Genomic DNA, 23,274 nt, shown 5'->3' with positions numbered 1-23,274 from the left:
TTTATGTTTAAAGATTACTCATCCAAAACAAAAATTATTGAAAAATTCCGAGGCTTATTAACTCCTGTAAAGGACAATGCAATGTTTTTGTGAATATCTTCTAATAAACAGAAACCGTTCAAAGGTTGTAAAAAAGTTTATATATATTCGGGTTCATGAGGAGTACTGGAAGTATTGAGACCTGCTAAATACGTTCAACACCGGCCACTCTACATTCGCAGGAACTGACGTGCAGAACAGGTCAGCTCCGAGGGGTACAGTAATGCTTTGCTTTGCTCTCGACTCTTACATACAGTGTACGGAAGAATTATAAATATTTAGTTGACTTTTCTGTAACGCATAAGTAAAAATAATGACATAGAGTGATAATATAGCAATCATGATAACACAAATAACTTTATTAATATACTCTTAGAATTCATGCAATAGACAAGTAAACCTTCCATTACTTATTTTCAAAAAACAATTTAACTATAACGCCGTTGCGGCTAGACAAAGAATCATTATTTTTCGCCGCAATAAAAGGAATGATTCTTCTTAATTTCTCATCCAAAAGCCGGTATTTCTGAATGGCAGCAATAAAAATGTTTTACTTTCGTGTACACCGCTAATTTATAATAATACGACAGACAGAATTAAACTGTTAAATATAAAGTTTCCATTAAACTCTATAGTGATCACTAATCTCAGTGAGAAACTAAGACATCTAAATAAGGAAATTAATACTTTTGGAGGCCTAATTGGAGAAACTATAAACTCCTCGGCAAATGGTAAGAAATAGCTCAAACGGCCGGAAATAACATCAAGAATCGCAGGGATTTCGGAGTCGACCCCCGAAAGTGCTCCCTCTAAAAAAGACCAACACTCTTCTATAGATCGGTATTAAGAGCAGAAGCTACCGGAAATGCTTGGCGAAACCGAGACTGTCCACCTTCCCAGAAGGCGAGTTTGCCCCTAAACAATACTAATAACCACAAGAAGAGATGAGCTAACCAAAAAAAAACCTGCCTAATCACGAACCCTGCCGTATTTTCATGCACTTCTGAAGTGAACTTTGGATTGAACAATACAAAAGTCTTATTAAAAAAATAGTGATAAATAACAACTTGGATGGTTAACTATATTACGGTGTTCCATAAGTAGGAAAAATAATTCTTCTTCATCGAAAGGTTTATAAGTCTATTGTATAAAGCATTACAAAAATGAACACAAACTAACAACACGAAAAGTAAAGGCCTTCGAAACTTACCGAGTCACAACAGGATTCTTAAGTCTATTCATCATTAGCTGAATGGGCTTCTCAGAAATCATGCTAATTCCAAGAACGGTGTGACACAGATGCTAATAAATTTTATAGTGTAGGTCTAAGCTTATAAAGCATAATTTTTATACGAAAAACGCAATACTAGTAAAGCCTCTTTCCAAAAGTATAAAGGTAAGTCAACGTACGGAGCACAATCAACGTGGACTCCAAGCTGATAGAGAAATTAGAGAAATAATTAACTATAAGTAATTACCCTCATTATAGTACAGGAGTTCTGCAAACAGAGTCCCAGAACGGCTGGAAAATATATCTTCTGGTCATCTCGTTAAGTTCAAAGGAATCACGTGCAACAGAGGAGAGGTTGCTGGTCACGCCGGAGCCGTAGATCTCCTGGACGAGAAGAAGTTTGCTTTAACACGAGTCGGTTACTGAGCGACATAAGACAACTTGTAGCAAAGGCAGAAGATGCGATCGGAGTTTGCCTCGATTACTCCACTTTGGTGTCGTGTCTTTGAAATAAGGAACACCAAAGGTATGAGCAAAGTCTAATATTTCAGCTTTGCTCCTCTCAAGCATTGGACGCAATATGGTTACGCCGTTGACGACACTCTGCAGAGAATTATAAGCTGACTTAGTGTGCATAATATAAGTAAGCTGTACGGTTGATGCCATCCCCCCCAAGTCAAGAAGACTGCAGCCTCTCATTAAGTTCGATATTACATTCTCCTGGAGATCACCAGCGTGGTGACCGACCATAATGCCTGGACAGTCATTCTTATAATAAAAGAGGGTCTGCGGGAATAAATCAAGAGAAAAGCCGCATGAGAAATAAGTGCAAAACCTTAACATAAAGTTCATAGCGGAACATACGAGAGATTTTCTCATACTCGCCACGTGGGGTTTCATTCCGTGTGTACTTCGTAATTTGTATTATTTATTTAGGTGTCATAATAATAATGAAAACTACCTTTCCGCAGTCAACTTTATGAAAAGCGCAACCAAGTTTAGAACACCAGTCTTCCACAAACTTTGCCTCTGCTGCGCTTTCCACGCGGTTTCCATAGTCCACGTGAAGACATACTACCTGGACGTCCGGCGATAAAGTATACCAGCGCAAAGGCTACGTAACTCCGTACTCGATACAAAAATTTCTTAGAGAGGACGCACGTGATTTTCGTAAGGACCATGGAATCCACGCCGCCGGACAAAGAAACCTAACAACTTACTTAATACAACGTACAACAATTTTATAAAAACGTCACCATCATGTACTTGTAGTTAACAACGTGATGCTTACAGAAGAAAGACTCAATAACTTTAAAAAGAGCTGTTTCGTTTATTCCTTGGTCATCGCTCTATAAAAATATTAAAATAATATATAAACTTTCCGAGTAAATGCAACTAATAGATTTACAAAGTAAAAAAGCTTTCCGAAATCAACAAAAGGTTCAATAAACCGAAAAAATTGTTTCAAAACGTATAAAAGGGCAAGTTCTTTTAAAAAATGGAAGTGAAAATCACTTAATGAAAAAAAAACACAAATCCCTCCAGTAGCAAAAGTTCTTTACTACTAACCTTTCACCCTTTTAAAAATTGGTTATAGAAGAATAAATCTGAGTATTTACCATCTAAATATGTAAATGGGATTAAAAATTAATGAAGACTAAGATTTAGGTGAAAACTATAACGAGTTTCCTGTATTACTAGTACTTAATATAGAACAGTTATAATAAACTTATACCTGGTTTTTCAAAATAAAAATTAAAACGATCAGTACTGCTTCCGTGGTTATATAAAATTTTTATAAATTATAAGAAATCTCTTCAAACAGAAATTTAAAATATAAACTAGTAAAAATTACACAGGCCTTTTAACTTTTATAGAGTAGCAATTAAAACGTAACACGGTCATAAGATTTAAAATAGTACAGATTATAAACTTTTCGACTGAATTCTTTCACTATAAATAATTATTTCACACCATTTTTGAAGTGAAAATATATTATTATTATCTTTATGTAGTAAGAAAGTAAAAAATGAGCAGTAAAAGAAAGTATTATGAATATACTATTTTATGTATATAGTAAAGCATATTTAAAAAATATAATAAATAACAAATAAAACTTCCGATAAATATAAAAAAAACAAAAATTAAAAAAAAAATTACAAAAAATTACCGGAAACTCGTGAAATTCCAATATATCCTCTGGATTCCCCAAACGACCTTCCTATTTATAATTATAAAAACAAAAAAGAGAGAAGTACATGAGTAATCAAAAAAGCAATTACTAGTTCATAAAGTTTGCGTTGGGTTACTTTACAAAACTTCTGAATGAGATTATTTCTGCTTTCCGTTAGCGTTTTTAAACTAAGATCCAATTGTAACAGGTTATAAAAAGGCATTAGGGGTAATTAAAAACCTCTTTGCTATAAACAAAGCACGATTTAATCTAGGGATGGAGGGAGAGTGTCGCAATGGCATTATTAAAAATAAGGCCTCCTCTACAGAGAGGCAGGCTAACCAACCTTTACTTAAAAATTCTTCACAGTACTGTAAAGCTCTAAATTTTGATAAATAAGAGCATAAGTAGCAGAAATATTAATAAAATTATAGAACAATTTATCATTTTTCTGCTTTCTTTCTATATCAATCGTCCTATATATATGTCGAGAAAACTGATCAAGAACAATGATGAGCGCAAGAAACGATTTAGGAAAATTCTTCCAAGTAGAAAGTTCCTTGTCAATAAGAAATAATATAACTCATAGCTAAAAATCCAAAACCAAAAAATTAGTTAAAAAGATCTTGAAAAGTAAAACAAATAAAAGGTAAGCAAAATATATGATAAAAATTATTTAAATAGTATAAAAGTTTCTTTAACCTTATTAAAATACCTCAACTTCCGCTTTTTTTAATAAAGTTAAAAACTTTTGTGTTATCTGCAAGTCTACTTCTTTGGTTTTTCCTGTTATTGCGATAGCAAAAATAGAGTTAACTTGTCTCATACAAGTTTTATAAACATAACAATTTATTTCAAAAATTATTTTAGAAATCAGTTTTCCATAAACTAGGTGCTCACCTACCTGAAGAAAACCACTTTTGTCTGTAGTTTTGTTCAATGCTGGGCAAAAACCAAAAAGCTAAAACATCTTCCGCTTCTGATAAGTCGGTCATAGCAGAATTTTTACCGAAAGACTCGAGAACCTTTAAAGAATTTCCCAACATGTGGTTTTTTGGCCTTGCGGATGCCAAAAAGTTTTCTTCGCTTGAACAACTTTTACATCTCTTTATTTCGACATTAAAATTTTCTTAACGTTATTATTACCTTATTAAATACTTTTTACAATGAACACTGTTATCTAATATGAAAACTTATACCCAAAATTATTTATTTTTCATGAGTTACGCTAAAGAAAGTTAGTTTTAGACCAACTGTGTACTTGAACAAATAGTGCGTTAGAAGTGAAAGATTTCGTCGCAGTTTTGTGGCCAAGCATTAAAGCGAATAGTTATTGTCCCGGTTTCCATTCCTTTAAATAGTTGGTTATTTCCTGTTCAAAGACAAATTCTAATAGTATCTGAAGCTGTTGAACTATGAATTCTAGGCCTAAACCCTGAGGATATACAAAAAGTTATCTTGTAGCTATTGGCCGTCGTTGCGAAGAGTACTCTTAATTTGGGAGGGCGAGGTTGAATACGGGACCATCAAAGACCGAAAAAGAGAGTCGCGTCGGTGGGACCTATAACCTACAACCTTGAATATGTACAACAATGCTCTTAACCACCGAGCTACGACGAAAACTCTCAAGATTGGTATATGACAACTTTACGTATATAAACCGTTAGAGAAAACTAATCAAGTAAAATGTAGGTTAGGCACTTTAAGTTATTTTACTTATAACGACTGGAGCATACCAGTGCAATAAAATTTGGTTTTTAACTTGAGCTGCCGGTGGGCCCCCGATTGTTTAATATGAGCCCTAAACATTGTAATGAACATACACATTTAATAATTTTATGGATAAACTCTTCGTTAAGTGATTTTTTTAAACTATTTTCAATTACTATTGACTAGTATTAACACCTTACCTTTAACCCACATTAGTATTTACCGCTTTTTATGTCATAAGGGTACCAAGGTTCATAATAAATCTTAATTTAGAAAAGAAACTAACAAGTGCTTTAATAACGTAAAAACCCCTAGAGTTAAAAATATAGACCTAAAAAATTAAAAAGCTATAGTGAAATCTGTCTTTCAGACACTCTTAAGATTTTTTAAATGAGGGGCTTCGTTACAGATTCTATATTGTAACAAAAAAAGATTTCGCTAAAGCTTTTTTTAAGATAAGTATACGTATATTGAACCTTTCACAATTGGAAGATAACGTGAACCTACCACTAACCTCAGTCCTTAACCTCATCCTTTATCAAAATCTGTATTATGTATGTAATAAAAGTATATTAAATATAAGAGTTAAAATATAGAAATATATTGTGTGTATAGTTAATTAAGTAAGATGTGTGGTGTATAATATATAAAATATATTACACAAGATATAAAAAAATATTAAAGCAAGGAAAACTTTATTGACCAGTTTTCTGTCTGTCTTTATACCTTTAAGAAAGGTTAGAAAATGCTTGATTTTTAGCTTAGCAGATTTTTCTGGGGGCGTGGGGGGGGAATGTAACAGGTTAAATACTTAAAAGCATCATACTGGATCGAGAGTTGGCGCCGTAGCTCAGTGGTTAAGAGCATTGTCGCACATATTCAAGGTAGTAGGGTTTAATTCCCACCGACGCGACTCTCTTTCTCGGTCTTTAATGGTCCCGTATTTAATCGAGCCCTTCTAAATTCAAATAAGTGCTCTGGCGAAAAGCACTTCAATCTCACCAATCTGAGAAGTCAAACTTCAAAAACTTAGTACTACGGTGGTTAACGGGGAGGCTAATTACACTGCACCCCCCCACTAGAAAATCCGAACATTCGTTATACTTTTCCTGGAGATGTGCAAGCACCTAATTGCGCCCAACCAAAGACTAAGTGGTCGCGCTCGACTTACTGAGCACCGTAAAAATCACTAAAAAAAATTTCTCCCATACTTGTATGGTAAATATAATGGAACCAGATTAGTTTTTATAAAATTTTACATTTTTTTAGTTTGTACCATTAATAAAATGCGTCAATTTATTTTGTTTGTGGTAGGAAAATTGATTTCTTTTTTTCTTGTATCTAAAATAAATGTTTTCAGATAGCTGATTGTTTTAATCAAGGTTCATGGATGTGTTTATTTTTGTAGGTTTTGGGTTTTCTCTCGTGTATTTGTTTATGGTTAGTGTGCTTTTTCTACTTTATGTATTATACTACTTATTTTTTGTGTTTTTGCGTTTTGTTGAACCATGTTTTAGGTGTTTTGTATGCTGCTTTTGCACTGGGGCCCTCCGATGCGTTAAAGTGGCGAGGGCCACTTGATAGCCCTATGCACAAAAGCTTGGCTAGCCCTGCTACTTGTGCAAATTGCGGTTGTGCACACCGCTAATTATCAAGGCTGCAATTACTAGTCGCGGAAGACAGTCAGGCAGCCCGCATAGTCCGCTCCGTCGGTGCTCTCCTACAAAAAATACCGTTACTCCAGGGTTTCTTACGCGTCCCATTTAAAGGTGAAACCTCGTCAAGCCTCGCCCACTATTCCGTTAATTTCTAACGCTTCTGGCCACGCTTCTACTGCGAAAACCGATCAGCAACAGCAACAACCACAGACAACTTTACGGCAGCTGTAAGCAGTTTTAACGGCGAAGCTATCCAGCTTTCTTGAAACTTAGAAAGGACTAGTATCTGTTTGCAACGGTTTCTTCCAAAGACGCGCCGCTACATTCGACTATTACTTAAAATAAAAATAGTGTTCATAGCAAGAAGTATGAGCTCCTGGAGCTATTACGAATTGCCGTGCACGTCATCAAAGAGACGCACCTCCTTCCTAACGTTGCATCTAACCTGTGCAATTTTGTTACGTTAGCCAAGACCGGTTCGATGCACGCGGCGAGGGCGTGACTGTCTTGGTAAAACGGAGCATTCAAGATCACTTGATATCTCTGCCACCTTTACAAAGTCTCGGGGCGGTGGGAGCCGCCCTATATATGACCGGCCAGGCTCCCGTGTTTGTGATCGCTGTCTACAAATCCCCCTGAATCTATTACCGCCCTCCTATTTAAACGCCATCATTGTGCGTGACTCCTTTGCAGTTTTGTGCAGGGATCTCAATCGCAAGCATCCTTCATGGAATAGCCGAGTCGATAACTCGAATGGCACATCCTTGAGACCTGTGCTGATGAGCACGGGTTGTACGTACTAGGCCCCTAGCGACCAACACACTCGGCGGCTAGAAGCACAATGGACGTACTGGATATCGCCATACTGATATATAAACGTCTCACAACACGAACTGTCCTCTCATAACCTTTCAGTTATTCTCGAAATAGGCGACGAGAAGACACACCAAAGACTATCACCGCTTTTTTTTATCAACTAGGACAAATATGCTAAGTCTTTAGAAACCACTCTATCGCCGAGTCGGTCACTTCCGTCTACGCCCGCCCTGCCAGATAATGCTATCTCCTTACTTGAAAACACACTAAAGTGACTCGCAGTACTGCCACTCTACTCGTGGAGTAACGTTATCAATATTTGTATGAAAACTGTATATAAAAAGAAGCATATTAAATCGAGATACTTTTATTTACCAGTTTCGGTTTTGTATTTATACCTTTAAAAAAGATCGAAATATACTTTATATATGTACTATAAATTTAATTGAACCAGATAAAAAAAATTTTCGTTGTCTAGCTTGTATCAATTAATAAGGTAGGACAAATTAAATTTTTATGTTGAAATATTAATTTCTCGTTCTTGTATTTTTATTGGTTGTTTCTCAGGTTTCTAATTGGATTAAACACGGGTCATTTTTCTGTGAAAATGTAGAGGGTTAGTGTTTTGTGATTTCTTTGTATTGGTACTTTTGTGCTAGTATATGTGTTTTTTTATGTAATTTATACTTAATGTATTATACAATGTTTTTTTATAATCTATATTTTTTTTACCATTATTATTTTGTATCTGGTGTTTTAAATTGTGCCTTAGGTGCTGTGTGTACTGTGTTATTGTATTATAAATCTATGTTACAGTAGTGGATTGCTCGTCGCCGCTCCCCTTACCTTTTTCTATTCTTGTAATCATTTCTACTCTTATTCAATGTTTTTTTTCTAGTCGCTTTTTAACTTTTACTATGTAGTGCTTTTGTGTAATAGCTGTGTTTTTTACTTTTACATTTGAACAACTTCCGTAGTTAAGAAAATAGTTTTAATTTGAAGGAATGTTTGCTTCTACCCTTTTTTCTTTCTTTTTAACTTTTAGTACTTAACCTTTTAGTATCATCGCTGTTATTGTTACGTTCAAGAACCTTTAATAATTAAGATTATCCTTTTTTTTTAATTCTTATTTTTATTATTAAATTCGCCTTATACCTCTTACTATATATAGCTTTAGTGTTCTCGCTGTTATTCTCTAATTTCCCTTTCGAGCTACTTTAATAGCTTGAAAAAATATTCTAAAAACAAAAGAGCGTTGTTGCTTGCCTTTTGATTCTTTCTTTATTTGTGTTTAGATCTCACTTTACTCGATTATTACTTTTTATTATCAAGAAGTAGTAGCTTTTCTCCGTTACTATCAATTTCTACTTTGAGAACATTGTTTACGAAAAAAAATTTCTAGAACCGAAAGCTCGCCCCTCCTCCTTTTTTTTTTCCCTTTTTAAAATTTACTAGCTTTCTCTCCGTTGCTTTCATTTTTAGGATGGAGCAACGTTGATATTAAAAAAAAAAAAAAATTTAAGATGCCTCGCTGCTCCCCTTCAGTTTTTTCTTTCTTATTTTTTTAACATAAATTTTACTCGTTTCTTATATTACCATGTAGTTAGCGCTCTCGCTATTATTTTTCAAGTTTTTACTTTCGAGATATCTCAATAGATAAGAAAAAAATTCTGATATTTAAAAATTCTGACCTTTTATAATAACTTTCAGACAATTATTGTAAATAAAATATCTAATCTCTTTCTCTTCTATGTGTATTTATATATATTTACTATTAGAAAGCTTATATAACTTGGCTCGGCTCCTTTAATTTCTTTTGTCAGGGATACATTCACTTTATATAATCTTTTTTAAGTGCACCCTGTATCCCACTGATGTGTAATATTTATTTTTGTAGTTTTTTGAAAATTATTTGGTTTCTTTTAGTACTTCACATATAAAACGTTTGTTTAATTTAAACAAAAAACATTTTACTAACCGTAAATTAATAATTTTTCTAATAAGCGTGCTTCCAAAGTTTTTAATAAGAGAAGTTAATAAAAGAAAGATTATATAACTCTTTTTTTATAGTTGCCTTTGTCAAAGTTATTTTACTATGTTGAATTTGTCTATTCATGTGAGATGGCGTTACTTTTATTTGCATAATTATTGAAAAAAAAAGTTTTTAATATTTCGATTCTTCAAATAATAAAGTAAAGTTAATTTGCTTTACGTTAATTTTTATAATTTTTTTGTTTTACTTTATAGTTTGCCTACCGATGTTACCAACGTTACTGTTTTATACGTTTTATTGAAGCTATTAGTAATAACTACTCTAAATAAATTAATTTTTGAAAAAATAGTGGTTAACATTAAATCAAATATTTTCTACAACTAAAATTTAATACATAGAAACCTTTATTACGTTAAATTCTGTTTCTTCGCTAAAAAAAAATTTTAAGCAAGAATACTAATAGTACAGTGGTTACATAGCTTATTTATTCAAGTAAATGCTGTCCGTGACTTGTTACCCACATATATTTTTACCATATAAGAAAAGACCATTAAATTAACGATTAGATAAAAAGTATAGCCGTTTAAAATATCATGATAAAGTTGCTAAAACCAGTTTCTAAAAAACTATGTGCTAGTACTAAACTTATTGCTATTAACCTTAGAAAAGAGACTTATTTTCATAACTTACTCTTATACAGTAGATACAAATAAGTTGCTTAAATAAACCTTTATAAATCAAAACTAGTTATTTAATCTAAAAATTATAAAATTTGAAAAGTTAATCTTTGGTTTTTGTGGTTCCACTTAGTATTTTATTAAAAACATAAAGAGAAACTTGTCCACAACTTTCTATAGAAGTGGAAAGCCAAAGATTTTGTTATTAAGGGTAAAATGTTATAAAATATATAGGTAAATTTTTATTAATTTTTTATTAAATTTTGTTTTATTTAAATATATATATATATTATTACTGTCGAAAAGCGAGATAGTAATTTTAGGGTGGCCTTCCTGTTGCAGGATTTTACTTAAAATAAATAATTCCAAGACATGTTTAATTGAAGGAGTGTTGACAATTAAGCTTTAAAATAATTATTGACGTTCGAAAATTTTATTTATAAAACTTGTTAAGTTTGTTTTATATATATTAAAAAAATATACTATTTATTACTACTGTTGAAAAGCGGGATGACAATTTAGGGAATGGCTTTCCTTTTACAAAATTATACTTATAAAAAATAAAATAATTCCATGCAAACCGTGTTTATTTGAAGGGGTGACGGAATTAAGTTAAAATTTTAAAGTTAAACGAAAATCTTTGGTTTTTCAAAAGAACACTATAATATTTAATAACTTTAGTGCATACTAAAAGCCTCCATTAAGTTATTATGCAAGCCCATGTCATTTTTATTACTGTATTTCTTTTTAAATCGTAGGAGGAAATAACAAGAACCTACGCTTCTTTAAATTTAAATTTTGCGTAAAATCTACCTTAATTTTAAATTTAAAAGTAATAATTCCATAAAGCCTTGGATATTATAAATAATGGAAAGTTTAAAAATAACTTCTAAGCTTAAAAAAGATTTACTTTATATGAAGTTAACACGAATATTATATAAAAAAAAGGCTCAAATTTTATTAACTTTCAGTATGATAATTTTTTTTGATTACTTTTTAAAACTTTAATACTGTTTATCTTATATTTCGTGTGACTGCTGAATAAAAGTAGTTATTTTTAACAATTATAGTTTATTTTATATGTTTTCGTTTTTTTTCCAACATGTAATTTCTACACAACCTCTTTTTGGCTGGACGATTCTTTATATTATTTATTTTTAGGTTATGAATTCCAATATTTTGTGCGCTTACATAATAAGCAATTTGCAAATTTTTTATAGTTAATTAAAATTTCAGTTTAGTTTTTTTTTTTCAATGTAAGTTCTTAACAACTATATTTTAACGAATGGCAATTCTTTTTAAATATAATATATATAACCTTATTTTTTTATTGGGCTTATAATTTATAGTTTTAGCATCTGCAAGGTAATTTTTTTATTTTGCTTATGCATAACAATTGTTTTTTGGGTTTTTTTTACCAGTATATATATTTCTAACCATCCTTTTTTTAAATTTATTTTATAATTTAGTATTTTGTTACAGCGAATCTGCAAGACTGTTTTTTTGTGTTTACAACCTGCTAACTTTTAAATTTGCTGTACAACTTTATTTATTTGATTGCCAGTTCCTTTTCGGTTTTTAATTTCATATCACATTTTTTTCAAATAGAAATAAAAGGAATAAATAATTAAAAGTATATTTATATACATATAAATCCACTTTTCTATTCTTTTTTTCAATAAAATAACAGGTAATAAAATACTAATAATGATAATTGGCTGATGTCAATTTATTTATTTTATTTAAGGCCTTTCATTAGTTTTGGTGCGCTTATAATTCTAATGAAATTGCGGTGCCATTTTTCTGTTTGTTTAAAAAAATAATGAAAATTATTTTTATTCATTATTATTAACGATTCAGTATTACCATTATAAATGTAATTATTAAATTATCTCTCATGATTTCTCTAATTTATAAATAGCATAAAAAATTATAATAACTGCTCACTTTAATTTAAATAAAAGTTCACTAAATTTAATGTTTTCTTGCTGTCCAGTACTAAAATTTTTCAATAAGACTTCCTTTTTTTCAAATTCCGTCGCTCCAATTAAAATCTATGAATTAAAATTGAAGGAATAATACTGGACAACATATTTTATGTTTGGGTTATTATTGTTAAAAAACATTAAGAAATTGCTTTTGCTATTAATTATTGTTATTTTTTAATAATAATAATTTTATATATAAAAATTTTATTGGTGGAAAAAATGAAAAAAATTGAATGAACATAGTTTTTTCAATATTTCTATATAATTAAAAAAAAATTCAAACTTTGTAACTTTAAACGTAATAAATAATTAATAATAATAAATTATATATGAATTATTTTTTATTTACAGTGAATAAAGATTGAACAAACATTGAAAGCTTTCTAAAAAATATTAATAATTATATATTAAACTTTTTTTCATTACTTATTGAAAAAAAATACGTCAATATTTTTTACGTAAATGTAATATTTGTATAAATTTCATATAATAATTTAATTCATTATTTATAGCAAAAATAAACACCTCATCTTTGAAGTGAATAACAAAAATGTATCTAAATATCGTGGAAAAACTTTTATTATTTATATGACAACCTTTTTGACGTGAATATCGAATGAATATTAAATTTTTCATTATATTCAGTGAAAAAAACCCCACACTTCCTCCCCCCCCCCCGCTATTTAACGTGAATCGTAAACAATATTAATAAAAATTTCTTTTACTATATTTTTTTATTATATAAATATCACCACAAAAGGAAGTTTTCACAACGTTAAATTGTAAAATTTAAAAAAAAATTCAAAAAGTATAAGTTAATACAATTTTTACAAAAATATAAAAAAAATAATAAAAATAAAATAATATAAAATATGTAATAAAAAAAGTAAATAAAACGATTTCTAGAAATATTCAACAAGGCAAATTATAAGATATATAAAAAAGTTCTAATTATTTTTAAAAATAATAATAACTTTTTTTTTAATTATTTATAGTGAAAAAAAAAACCCGAAGAGCGCATTTAACGTAGAAATAGTGTCAATAATAAAAAATATTACACTAATCATTATCAAATATATTTGAAGAATTTATAAAAAGTTTTTTTTCTTTTTCTTTAGTAAAAAAAAAATACTCCGACAAGTGACAGCCTTATTAAGTAGCCATGAAAAGGTATAAATAATTTATGAAAATTTTTGTTTCCATTTATTATAGCGAAAAAAAAAACCCCCAGCATGGGCGCCCTTGTTAACGGCTTTAGACAGTTTTTTAGAAATGGGTCCTGCAAATTTATAGAAAAATAAAAATAATAATAAAAAGTATAATATTTATAAATAAAAAAAGCAGAAACTAAACTTAATTAAAAGTTTTAAATTTTATAAATAATAAAAGGAAAAAAATATAAAAAATTATGGAAAATATAAAAAATTGCTTTTTTTATATAACAAAGAACAAAATCTATAAATAACCTCATAAATTTTATTACTAATTATAAATATTATATTTAATAGAATATAAGGAAAACTATCCAACGCTTCTTATAATAAAATTTGTTGGCTTGTAAAATTTTCCGAGTAGTTTTTTGTGTTTTTGTCTAGTTTGCGATTTTGTAAAAATATTTGCCAGGTTATTTTTGGAAGTGACTTGTCATATTTCATAAATATCCCCTTGTAATTCTTGTTCAATGTGGTGGTATGATATTTCTACATGTCAAAGTCTTTTTTTTTTGTTAGAAACGTCTCTCTGCAAATGTTTTTCACTGCTTCGTCATCAGTATAAAAAATTAATTTTATTTTTTTCTCTGGTAACAGTTCATTAATTAGATTTACAATTGTTTTTGTGTATATTGCTGTCTTAATGCCATGTATTCAGCTTCTCAGGATGATTTCTGTACTTTACTTTTGTCTATGTTCGATTTTCAATGTATACGATTTCCGTTTATTAGCATTATGTGCCCCGTGATGGCGCAAAAGTCGTAATTATCTGCCCATGAGGCATCGGTATAACATTCTATTAATATGTTCTTTCTTCGTTTTCGTTACGCTTAAAGGTTAGATTGGCATTTTTTGAGATATCCAATCACTCGTTTAGCCATCATTAGATGAGTTTTATTACTGTTATGCATAAACCTTCCGAGTAATATGGTAGCGTAAGCGATATCAGGTCATGTACAATCTGCTATATTTACAAGAGAGCCGACTAGTGCATAGTATTCCGCATTTGTTTCATTGTGCTTCTCAGAGGGCTGCAGTTTGATTCTTGAAGGTAATGGAAGTTTGTGTCTCTACAATCGTTTTAATTGTTTGAGCAAGTTGTTCGATTATTTTTTTTGGTTCATAAAAATCTTATTGTCTAAATGTTGTTTGTTGATATCTAATATCGATTCGTTGTTACGGTTCATTTTTGAGGTTTTACTCTTTTCGTAGGTTTTCTAAAAATGTTTGGGGTCCTCCTACTATTATACAGTCATCGACATATATTCCATGGTGTCGCTCTTTTCGGAGTAATTAAGTATTCGTCAATCTTTGTATGTATCCGTATTTTTTTAGTCTTTGAGTAAAATCTTTGTGAAAAGTCGAGCGGAGTCCTTTAGACCACATAGGGCAACGTGGATTTCTAATATCCATTTTTATGTTTTGTGTAACGTGCGGATAATAAGGAGCTTTGTTGGGGATCTAAATAGCTTTTGATTAGGTAGAGGTCTTGGGACATGTAAACATACACTGGTTTTTTGAGTTTTATATGAAGAAAGTCAGTGGTATATTCCGCTGTTTTGACCAGCAGTTGGTTAAGATTTGCTATGAACATCAGTAAGCGAAAAGAGTCCTTTGAGAGAACGAGTGAGTAAGTCTCTTCATAATCTATACTCTTTGCTTGTTAGTATCCCCTTGCGGTGAGACGGGCCATATATAGGTTATTCCTTTTTATGGTAAACCTCCAGATTGTTGTTAGAATGGTTTCTGTTGTGATATGTTTTCAATGGGTATGATGGTAAAACCTTTATGATGTGTTATGGATAACAGTTCGTTTTTGGCAGCTCGCATGTAAAAGTTCTTGTCGTTTGCATTTTTGGCTTCATTAAAGGTTAGGTAAGTTATGGCTAGTTGATAATCATTTGCTTTAAGTTTTTTGGTTTCTGAATGGTGAATGAAACTTGTTGGTTTACATCTCTTATTGCTCTCCGGTATTTTGAATTGCTGCTCCTTTTCCCCAGACTTTTCAATAGCATTAAGAGACCTATCTTGACCCTGCAACCATGTATCTTGATTGTTTGTCTCGAGTGTTCTATTTTCTTTTGTACGTTCATGTATAATTTCTTTGGGTAATGTTTTGTGTGTTTCCGTGACGTTGTACATATTTTTAATAGTGTTAGATTTGGTTGTGAATTGTTTCGCATAGTATTAGGTGAATATTACATATCATTCTTGGTAGATTTTTATTTGGGGGATGTGTATTAGGATTGGTTTCGACTGTGTGTGGCATGTGATAAATGTTTAAATGTTTGGGAGTTATTATGTTTTAAAGTGGAGGGGTAGGGTATATGACGCTGTGCATTTTATTTGTGGTCGAAGGTTGTATTTTATATTATGTCTCAAAGATTTAGATGAATTACCTTTAACTGTTTTACTGTCATTTTCGGTTTTCATCTGCCAGCCTATCGTCTGTGTTTTTTTATACAACTTGCTTGATATCTTGCTTAATTATCTTGGCTTGTTTATGTTTTTGTAGTGTTTGTGTTGTTAAGTTTTTAAATAGGAATAGTCTCGTAGTATGGTGTATTTGTAATGTCGTTTGGTATTTCAAGGTTTATTGAAGGTATAATTATATTGTTTTTAATGTTTTCCACTTCTTCTTTCTGTTGTGTTGAGGATATATTGTCGTGTAACCTCCCTATATGTATTATTTGCTCATTGTGATACGTTTTTTTGAATAAGGTGGTGTTTCTTCTGTATTAGTCATCTCGTGGATAGTACTTATAAATTGGTTCTCATGGATAGTGGGGCTGTAGGGAAAGTTGTTTACGAAGTAGGTAGGTCACCCGATCTAAGTATCTGGTTTGTATATTTGTTTAGTACTATGTATTCGTCGCCAGTAGAGTCCTCAGGTTTTCAGAGTAATGCACCTTCAAAATCCGATTTTCTTTTGTATTTATTGTAATGAACAATGACTTTACAACCAAGTGGAGCCATAAGACCTTAAACCTCTGTATTTTAATCAATTAATTTCATTGGTTATTGTCTTTTCTTTGCTTTTCGGGAGATTATTATTTATAAATTCAGCGGCACGCATTTCTTCACTCCAATATTCAGGTGGCAGTTTAACTTGTTTCAGAAAATGAATCGAGTTAGGTTGATAAGAGTTTAAAAAAAATGGTTTTCTCACTTAGCATGTACTGGGGTGTAGCTTTGGGCACTGTGCTAATAGGTACGCCTTTACTGATTTATTTTTTAATCCTTCGTCTAAAAAATCAGTCCCTTTATCTGATCTAATTTGTTCAATTAATGCAGTTAGTGTAGTTTTACCGGTTTTTAAATGTCTAATATATTTATTATGGTTTTTTAGCCATCTAATTAAGTTCTCTTTTATGACATCTTTGTTTTTGTTTAATTTTATAGTAATGTGCTTAGATCGTGGTCTGTTCCAACAATAACGTATTTGTAGCCTTCGTACGAATATGCGTCCCATCCTAATGTGTCTATGCTTGGTAGTGACCAGGTTTTTCTATTAGTATGTGTAGTGCTAAGTTTACTTGTTTTTCTTTTTTACATTTTGCATTTCATGCATATTTCTCCTTGTTCGTTTTTAAAAGGTTTTGTATGTTAGGGGAGAATAGTTTTAGTTTATTATAAATTATATGTCCGTATATTAAGTGCTCAATTAATAGGTTGGTAATGTTAGATGTTTTAAGCTCTACATATTTTTGTGAGTTTGCAAGTTTAACTTATAAAACCCTTTTTTTCAGCTTTATACAAAATCATGTTTTCTTTTGTTATAGTGGCTTGACTGTTGCTAAATGTTATAGTATATCCGTTTTATCTAATTTTTCAAAGGATATCAAGTTATTTTTGAATTTTGGCTGTATATGACCCTCCCTCGATCGAGTAAAATTAAAGAACCAGTGTTGTAAATCTAGGAAATAGTGACATTTTTTCGATTGAAAGCTATTATGCAACGTCTGCGGCCACTCCTTATTTGAAAGCTCGAGTATCGAAGTTTCTGATTCAATCGAGCACCAGGAATTATCATTTATAAATAAATATAAAGATCCAAAGGGAATTCTAGATTTCTGTTCTTCCTCTTTTTTTATATTTTGTATTTTCGTATTTTTATTCTTTATTTTAATTTTTAACTTTACTTATTTAATTTTTTTTATTTATTCTATTTATTTTTATTCTTCTGTTTTTATTTCTTTTTAATTTTAAGTTCTTATACCGTTCTTAGGAGCGGCTGTAAAGCAACTCAAGAGGCCAGTTATTCTATTTCTATTTATGATCTTAGTTATAGACGCTACAGTTTGGCTCTACGACTACACGCCAAGGGAGCTAGGATTAACGCTTTACAAAAGGTCAAAAAATAGTAGTGTTAATAAAATTATTTAGATTCCACCAGATAAATTTAATAAAATTATTTTTTAGATAGTCTGTTTCATACAGTATCAGTGCAAGTTATTTCCCGTGTTGATAGGATTGTTTTTACTTAGTGATTACTATATAAATGTAATACAAATTTTTTTTAATAAAAAAAGTTAGGTAGGTTTTTCTTATATTCATGGGCGTTTCTTAAAATTGTTTTGTGGCCATTATCTTTTATAAATGTCCGGTGTATATGTATAAATAACTTTATTGTCTACTTTTTGTCCTACGGCAGTTGTGGTTATAAAAAATTAGTTGTAAAAATTATTAGAATTATAAATACTTGAATTAATATATTTTGTTTAGTTAGATTTTTCGTGTTAATTATTATTTTGCCTATTACAAAAAAAAAAAAGAGATGCAGGTCCCCGATAAAAATTATACATGACAGTTATTGGTATTTACCACTCTCGACACGGTGGGGGTGTCCCTTTTGTTTGTACAAAGTTTCTAGTTTGGTTCCCGCTATATTTTTCACAAAACGTTGAAGTACACAACTGGTCAGCATTTTCTAAAATAACACGAAAGCTTCTTCCAATTCTTTCCGTTTTTTACAACAAAATAAAAATCTAATTTTTTTATAGCAATGAGATTTTTATGGATACCATATTAAAAGTTTTCAAGCACAAGAGGTAATGAAGTGTGTTTTTTGTTAAATTTTCGCAATCTGAAACATTGCTTGAGTCGCAAGTGTTGCAGTTTCATAAGATCCCACAAACAACCTTGAGCCCTTTTTCAGAGATTAAGTGTTGTGTAGTACTCGAACCTCAGTTTCCTTGAACAGTCTTACCAGTTTTCTAAAATCATTTTTAAAAGGTGTAATATTTGATTCCTCAGACTACATCTTTTGTATTAAAAGCTATGTTCTTTTACGAGAGGTTAGAAAAACGGTCTTGCTACTCACCTTTGTTGTTAGTATTAATAAGATTTTGCATCGCTTGCCCACTTACTCTCGTAGCAATCAAATACTTAACTGGGTATAAGCAAACACTCTTTGAAGCTGTAATTAGAAAAGTCCTCATAATGCTTCCTTTTTTAATTTGAACTGGACTATACCGGTTTGCTAGATTTCCTACCACGCCAAATAATGGATGCCCACCTTAGGGGACAGGAAATCATATTTACTATGTTCCGAGTTCTAATATGGTTAATGCATCTCAACGAAACGGGGTTGAGTCGTAGCTCATTGATTAAGAGCATTTGCAGGTGTAAACTCAAAGCTATGGACCCAGTTAGTCATTGGTAGTCGCGCATTTGGATTTTAATTCACTACGTTTTGACAAGTTGTTTATGTAAATGCGCCATTATTATAATATATATTTTCATATCCATTATCCTTCCAAACAAAAGTACAACTGCCCCAACTTAATTGAGGGCCACTGAATTACAAGTATTTGTAACTCTTTCGTAAACCATTAGCTTTAGTGACTTTTGTAATGATTAACGGTACTTTTGCAAATCCAATATCTAATCCCAGCTCATCTTTTTTGTACCGTCGCAGGTCTACAATTCTGCTTTTTTCTGTACTAGCCTAGTAACTGAGGAGCAAGTTTCATCCTTTATTATTTAACCGTAGATCCGGAGCCTTAAAGAAACTGATAAGAATATAGTACGATAATAATTACGCGCATGAGAGTTTTAGGGAAAAGTCACCTATTTTTTAAAAGATTTAGATTTGTTAAATTTCTTTCGTAGAGGTATACTAATAGAAAAGTATAATTTATTTCTGCTATTTCCTCCCTTTTAATTAGTAAGCATTCCTTTTTTTGTTTGTAGCTCTAGTAACGCTACCATGTTTAGCATGTGGCTAATTTTTAAAGATCAAACAAGTTTACTAAATTGTAATATTTCATTTGCTTCAATTTTACTCGTTGTATCTTCAAAACTACTATTTATTAAAAGCTGCCCTACAAAAATCGTATATAATATTAAAAATTTTCCCTAAGTCATTTTTTTATAAATGTGTATTTACTAGAATGCCCCTAGAACTGAGCAGTTATAGGTGTTTGGAATTTGTTTAGTTTTTGAGAGCATGGAACTTAAGGAGGACCTAGTTGGGGGGCTTAATAGTTTCATGATACTTCAGTCACTAAATAAGAGAGCTAAGCATAAACAAAAGATATGGCACACTCCTGGATGAGCCACTTAAAAGATAAGCGACTCGGCGAGGTGTGGTTGCCATGTTCTCATAACTCTGCCACCGATCGATATTCTTTTCTTTCCGAATACCTTTGTGAAAGTATTCTATCACTTTTTTCAAAACGCTGGGACCGATGTCAAAACAAAACCCTATACGAGCAACTTTTGCTTGGAATTCGCGCGGTGGATCTTCGGCTCTTTACAGATAAAAAGTTCTTTTCTTTTTACTAAACAATTTAAACTTTATGTTCTTACATATTTATTAACTTTCGCTCAGTAATGTTACTTGGACTTGTCACGGCTTTGTAAACCAAAAACTTGAAAAAGTAATATGTCAAGTTGCTTGTTTTCTTATTGGTTCTTATTGTTTACAATAGAAACTGCTTTTTTTTAACTTACTACTTTTTAGATCACCCTACTGAGTTTGTTCTCATACTTATCAAGCAAGGATGGTTGTCCTTAACAAGTATTACCTCTTTTACTTCCATTTTTCTTATTTTATAACGTACTTTTATATTAAAGGAAGGCATTGGGAAGTTAACTGGCTTCAAGTAAATAAGTTAATAGCAAAGTTTGACAAAAGCAAATCTCAATCTTCTGGTATCTTTGGCCTTATTAAGAATTTTACCCCCTTTTTTAAATTCTTAAAGCCTAGAGTTTTTTTAAAGATTTATTAGCTAATTTTGTTTTTTATGTTTTAATCAAAGCTGGGGCTTATTATCTGTAAAAGCTTTGATTTTCTAGTTTATTTTTATTTATTAAAAAACTGCAATTGTACTTATACAGCCTTATTTAACAAAATATTAATAAGGGTATACCTTTCTTTCAGTTAAATTAACCTTATATATTTGTACTTGTTTACTAATATCTGAGAATATATTTCCTAACAAATCAATTTAATTTGGAAAAAATGTTAAGCACCCAAGTCAAAAGCATGTAATTCTTACAGAGCTAAGTACACTGCATAACTAAATCAACAGCGCTGAGCGTCTAGTTGATTTTTGTTGTATACATTATGTTTGTACAAAAGTTTTTTTAATCTTTAATTCTAAACAGTTATAATCTAAAATTAAAAGATTACTTTATCGAAGAGGTAAATTCTCCCTCGCTTACTATTCGTCATAAGCTCTCAACCGATCTTTTCTTATCCGAGCTTGCTGGAAGTGTCGCTTTTGTCTCTGAAGAAGAAAACTATCGGTTCGGATTCCGTTACCATTGCAGAGACTTGCTTATATACAATTCCTGGTATATTTTTTTAAGACGATTTGTACATATATTATTAGAAACTGTACTCGTGTATAGAGCATCTTTATTCTAAGAAAAGTTTTTATTGCATACGAGCGTTGATTCACTGTTGTTTCAGTGTTAACGTTATAGATTATTTGATGGTTCGAATTGGAAGATTCAAAATTTAGCAAAATTTAATATTTATAGGTGACTTTACCGTTAAGTTATTGATTCTAGTTAGCTTTTCGTTGTTGTTATAAGAAAGTCTTTTAATCTAGTTATTTGGAGTTTTTTTATGTAAGTTAAGAGAGCCACTCTAATCCATGTAAAGGATCAACTTTGTAACTTTACTTCTTTTTACTCTTTAAGATTTTAAGGTGACTTTTTTATGGTTGATCCTTTTTTTTTTTGGGTTTTATATATAAATTTTCGGGGTATTTTTTTTTCTTTACATATATTTCGGGCTTACAATTACCATATACTCTCTCCCCCATTTTTTTTTAAGCTTTTTTTCTACAAGGTGTTGTTGTTACCCTTTTCTTACAGGGTACATATATTTATAAAGTATATTAAAATACTATTTTGATTACTACTTTTACAATTATGGATAGGTACCAAACGAACACATCGCTTCCCAGCGAGCTTCCTAAGAATCTTTTAAATTTGATCTCTTCGCTTCCTGCACAAAGTTTTTTCTGCATAAAATATTTAAAAGTTTAACACTAAAATAGTTATTTTCTGGCTTTTAACTTTTTTTTTGTCTTTTTAAATAAATTTGCTTTTTATAGTTAAAAGTTTTTATATACTAGTTGTTAACTTATTTTAATCTTTCCTTGTCTGATTACTCAACCCATCTGTAACTTCAAGAGCCAAAAAACGTCTTGCTGTGGCTGAATGCGCACTGCACACCAACAGCACGTCTAATAGTCGCTTCATATAATTACTTTGTGCCGAATGCCTACAGGTCCCTTTACGATCTTCACAGAAAATCTTTAAGTTTTGTATTGCACGACTTTTTGCAATCGGACTCTATAAAAAACTTGGACAAAATAAAAATAAGAGGAATAATAAGTTCCGATTTTGTCGATGAAAAGTTTGTTAACGCAGTAATAAGTCTAAATTTTTAAAGAAATAAATCTGAATTTTTATAAAACTTGCATATGAATTAATGTTGCATTCTTGAAAAATTGCTCAAATTAGTTCTAAGAGCGCTATGATAATTATCCTTTTCTCCGGGTAGCATTCACAAAAATATACATAGCAAAGGCTTCTATAAATCATAAGTTAATTCAATAAATTAAGTTACTTGGTTTGTATTTATTATAGCTTATAAAAATATTATTTAATTGTAGCGTTACTTAACAGTTTTAAATGATGTAAACGATATAAAGCTTTAAATTCTTTGAACACTATGATAAAAACTAGTAGTATCTGGAGTCACTTCGAAAAACTTGGTCTATATAGTAACAAAGCAAGTAAAGAGGGAAAAGGGACATAATATCTTTATAATATTTAAATCATAAAACATAATTTAACGAAAGAGTTAGCAAAAAAGAGCCTTTAACTTTATGACCGCTTAGGTACGTAGGAATTTAAATACAAAGTAGAATTGTGAACTATAAACGACTACTGATGGAACATCGCAAGTTTTAATTGTAGAATACAGCATAAATAGAATATAAAATATGATAACTGTTAATAATATTTAGTAGGAAAATGAAAAAAAAATTCTAATGGCAGCAGCCTACGACTCTAGCTCTTAAGCCCTTAATATATGAAAGCAATACTGATTAAGGCCTTCAAAAACTTTGAATTGAAAATATTTTATAGCTATAACACTATTTAATTGAAGTTTTATAATATATATGTTGAACTAAGTCTGCAGGAAATAAATAAAAAGGTATAATACAAATAAAAATGAAAGTAACTAGACGCTATAAACTCCCTTTCTTCTATAAAAATTTATTAATTTTTTTTTTAACTCATTTTCACT

General features: G+C 30.7%; 2 protein-coding genes across 6 annotated transcripts; one reads left to right on the top strand and one right to left on the bottom strand.

The window, feature by feature from the left end:
* Positions 1-383: 383 nt before the first annotated feature.
* Positions 384-4,430, bottom strand: LOC135122194 (tRNA(Ile)-lysidine synthase-like). Of its 5 annotated transcripts, none has more exons than XR_010279278.1 (20): positions 4,348-4,430; positions 4,146-4,229; positions 3,881-4,002; positions 3,684-3,824; positions 3,553-3,631; positions 3,441-3,491; positions 2,527-2,619; positions 2,401-2,478; positions 2,232-2,348; positions 2,106-2,180; positions 1,925-2,056; positions 1,712-1,873; positions 1,532-1,654; positions 1,407-1,475; positions 1,250-1,341; positions 1,128-1,179; positions 1,009-1,076; positions 900-954; positions 727-848; positions 384-565 (listed from the first exon to the last, which is right to left on the bottom strand). XR_010279278.1 is itself a non-coding variant. In XM_064046404.1 (20 exons), the coding sequence occupies exons 4-20, from the start codon at positions 3,743-3,745 to the stop codon at positions 446-448; spliced, it is 1,554 nt and encodes a 517-aa protein (XP_063902474.1). In that variant the 5' UTR covers positions 3,746-3,824; positions 3,881-4,002; positions 4,146-4,229; positions 4,348-4,430; the 3' UTR covers positions 384-445. The 5 variants fall into 5 exon arrangements, 3 of the variants coding, with proteins under 3 accessions (XP_063902474.1, XP_063902475.1, XP_063902476.1); XM_064046404.1 differs by having other exon boundaries at positions 1,005-1,076; XM_064046405.1 differs by lacking the exon at positions 384-565 and adding an exon at positions 586-640 and having other exon boundaries at positions 1,005-1,076.
* Positions 4,431-20,036: 15,606 nt separating this feature from the next.
* LOC135122202 (uncharacterized) lies at positions 20,037-22,408 on the top strand. Its single transcript, XM_064046417.1, has 7 exons — positions 20,037-20,266; positions 20,332-20,411; positions 20,464-20,520; positions 20,577-20,654; positions 21,131-21,299; positions 21,893-21,969; positions 22,149-22,408. The coding sequence occupies exons 1-7, from the start codon at positions 20,037-20,039 to the stop codon at positions 22,406-22,408; spliced, it is 951 nt and encodes a 316-aa protein (XP_063902487.1).
* The last annotated feature ends 866 nt before the right edge of the window (positions 22,409-23,274 follow it).

The sequence above is a fragment of the Zophobas morio genome, unplaced genomic scaffold (genome assembly GCF_036711695.1).
Source record: "Zophobas morio isolate AGI-343-1 ecotype UQ-CSIRO unplaced genomic scaffold, CSIRO_AGI_Zmor_V1 ptg000952l, whole genome shotgun sequence".
In the NCBI taxonomy this organism is placed as follows: Eukaryota; Metazoa; Arthropoda; class Insecta; order Coleoptera; family Tenebrionidae; genus Zophobas; species Zophobas morio.
The sequence above is the reverse complement of the archived record's forward strand: the minus strand, read 5'-3'. Positions and strand labels throughout refer to the sequence as shown.